The sequence below is a fragment of the Puntigrus tetrazona genome, unplaced genomic scaffold (assembly GCF_018831695.1).
Source record: "Puntigrus tetrazona isolate hp1 unplaced genomic scaffold, ASM1883169v1 S000000116, whole genome shotgun sequence".
NCBI classification, from domain to species: Eukaryota; Metazoa; Chordata; class Actinopteri; order Cypriniformes; family Cyprinidae; genus Puntigrus; species Puntigrus tetrazona.
This window is the reverse complement of record NW_025047793.1, coordinates 545,001-547,500: the sequence shown is the minus strand read 5'-3', so window position 1 is coordinate 547,500 and position 2,500 is coordinate 545,001. Positions and strand designations below refer to the sequence as shown.

At 31.0% G+C, this 2,500-nt stretch overlaps 1 protein-coding gene across 1 annotated transcript in view; it reads left to right on the top strand.

Annotated features, from left to right (window-relative positions):
- The window catches only part of atp8b1 (ATPase phospholipid transporting 8B1), a 39,364-nt gene that overhangs the window by 9,653 nt on the left and 27,211 nt on the right, over nucleotides 1–2,500 (top strand). Inside the window, exons 2-3 of the mRNA XM_043229926.1 lie at nucleotides 2,236–2,417; nucleotides 2,499–2,500. The exon at nucleotides 2,499–2,500 is cut by the window's right edge and continues 96 nt beyond it. Coding sequence (XP_043085861.1) covers nucleotides 2,249–2,417; nucleotides 2,499–2,500 — 171 coding nt within the window. The 5' untranslated portion in view covers nucleotides 2,236–2,248. The remainder of the gene's footprint in view (nucleotides 1–2,235; nucleotides 2,418–2,498) is intronic.

The window sequence follows — 2,500 nt, the reverse complement described above, 5'->3', positions numbered from 1 at the left end:
CAGGTTTCCATAAGACCAGAGGAGGATCATCCTGTGATTGATTGTGGTGAGAAACTCATCCGTCATGAAATCCAAAAGGACCTCCTGGCTGTTTGCTATGGACCGTTGACTTTCTTAAACCATGCTTCTGCTCTTATTGCGAGCGTTTCCTCAGAGCACAGTATTGCAATGAAACCTATGTGAGGCTTGTATCTTATTCTTAAAATGTTATCAAAATAATATTCTTTTTTTTTTTTAGTAATTATTATTTACTTGAAACTTAAAAAAAACAAATTTACTTAATTTGTTACATAAATTATTAAATAAAAATGTAAAATTGAAAAACTGAAAAAATTTATAAAATAAATAGTGCAAAACAGTCCGATCATATTTTTTATTTACTTGAAAATTTATTTTTACCCTGCAACATTTAGGCCTAGTAATTTAGATTTTCATGTGAATTATTAAATATAATTTTAAAATAGAAATTTTGTATTTATTCCAATAATGCTTGCTTTATTTACTTAAAAACATCACAATTTTGTTTTAAAAGTTTTTATTTCATGTAACATATCAACCATTTTTAAGTAACTAACTTATATATATATATATATATATATATATATTTAATTTATTTTTATAACCAGACAAATATCTCTTTTCAAACACATTTTACAGCCATGCTTTTTTAATTAAAAGACCTGTATGTATTAATTTATTTGATATATTATATTATATTATATTATATAAGTATTTTAATAAGGTTGTGTTAATGCATTAGCTAACATGAACGAACAATCAACCATACATTTACAGTATTTATTAATCTTAAAGTTTACTGTTCACGTTAATTGAGTGCATTAATGTAAAAAAGTACACCTTTTGATTTTAATAATTTATTAGTAAATAAATGCTGAGGAACTATCGTTCCTTCTTAGTTCAACTACCAAAGGAGTGAATTAATGTAACTTTTTCTTTAGGATTTTTGTATGTTAGTGTGATGAGAGCTGAAGAGTGTGTTTTAGTGTGTGTGTGTGTGTGTGTGTGTGTGTGTGTCGTGATGCTGAGGATGACGTGGCGTTCTCGTTCTCTGTGAGGCCGGGGTGGAGTCTGAGGAACGTCAGCCGGGTTCAGTTTGACGGGAAGTTTTTTTGTTTTTGTCCCAGCAGATGAAAAGTGCTGATATCATGGGTATATCTTTGCACCGGCGGCATGTTTTGTCCTGTGAAACCTCTCTGTGTCAAAGTTTGACTCGGTTTTTTTGTGTTCCAGTTTTGCGCAATTCATTTCATACCTTTTATTGTCACCGTGAACAATAAACTTTTGCAGGATTGAGAAATACTGTTTCGCGTGCACTAGGAATGCTGCTGATATTATAATAATAATAATAATAATAATAATAATAATAATAATAATAATAATAATAATATTTTTATTATTATTAAAATGTAGTAGTAGTAGTAGTAGTAGTAGTAGTAATACCAATATTATTTATTGTATTTGTTTTATTAATATATTATACACACTTAAATTAAGGAAATGCACCTCATTAATTGTATTTATTAATTATTATTAATAAATTATTATTATTAATTATTTAACATGTTAAATACATCTTTTAAATCGTATTTTATCCATTTGTTATTCAAGTAAAAATTTATATGTATGCATTGTACCTTTTTATGACTTATTAGTTTATTATTATTATTATATATTTATTATATATATATATATATATATGTATATATATATATATATATATATATATATATATATATATATATATATATGTGTGTGTGTGTTAGTTTATTTGTTTGTTTGACATTTACTTTAGTTTGTAGTTTTAGTTATTTTTGCGTTTTAGTTACTAATTACATGAAAAGGTTGCCTTGACAACTAGCTAATATAAATCAACTTCATTTATGTTTTTAAATATTTAATTTCAAATAACAGCTTAGTTATAGTTTTTATAATAAGTACACTTTTTTTGTTTTAAATTTGTAATGATTTGGAGAAACAAAAAGCGCATTTAAATAAGTACATCAAGAATATAATGATCCAGTGTCGCAGCATTTTCCAAGAGTGTTGTATGTTTAGTGTGTGTGTGTGTGTGTGTGTGTGTGTGTGTGTGTGTGTTTCGTTAGCAAGCCAAATCAGTGTTTTGACATGTTGCAGCACGACACGCAAATCTCAATTATTGTCTCTCTGTGGCGTTTTAAAGCCTTGACGTATTAACTCTGTGTTTTCTGGGCTCAGAGGGTCTCTCAGGATGAGTGTGCGAGCGAGGGCCGTTTCCGAGGGGTCCCTGGACGAGCCGGACGACGAGGTGGTGCCCTACAGCGACGACGAGACCGATGACGAGTTACAGTCCGAAGACGAGCTGGATCGCAGCGAAGACCAGCTCCCAGAACCGGAAAGCAGACCGGCTCCGGTCGCCGGTGAGCCGGGGGACGGGTCTGGGGTCTAACGGGGTCCCCTCGGGGCCTGTTCTGTGTTTCTGATTGTGGTTGTCCCCTCAGAG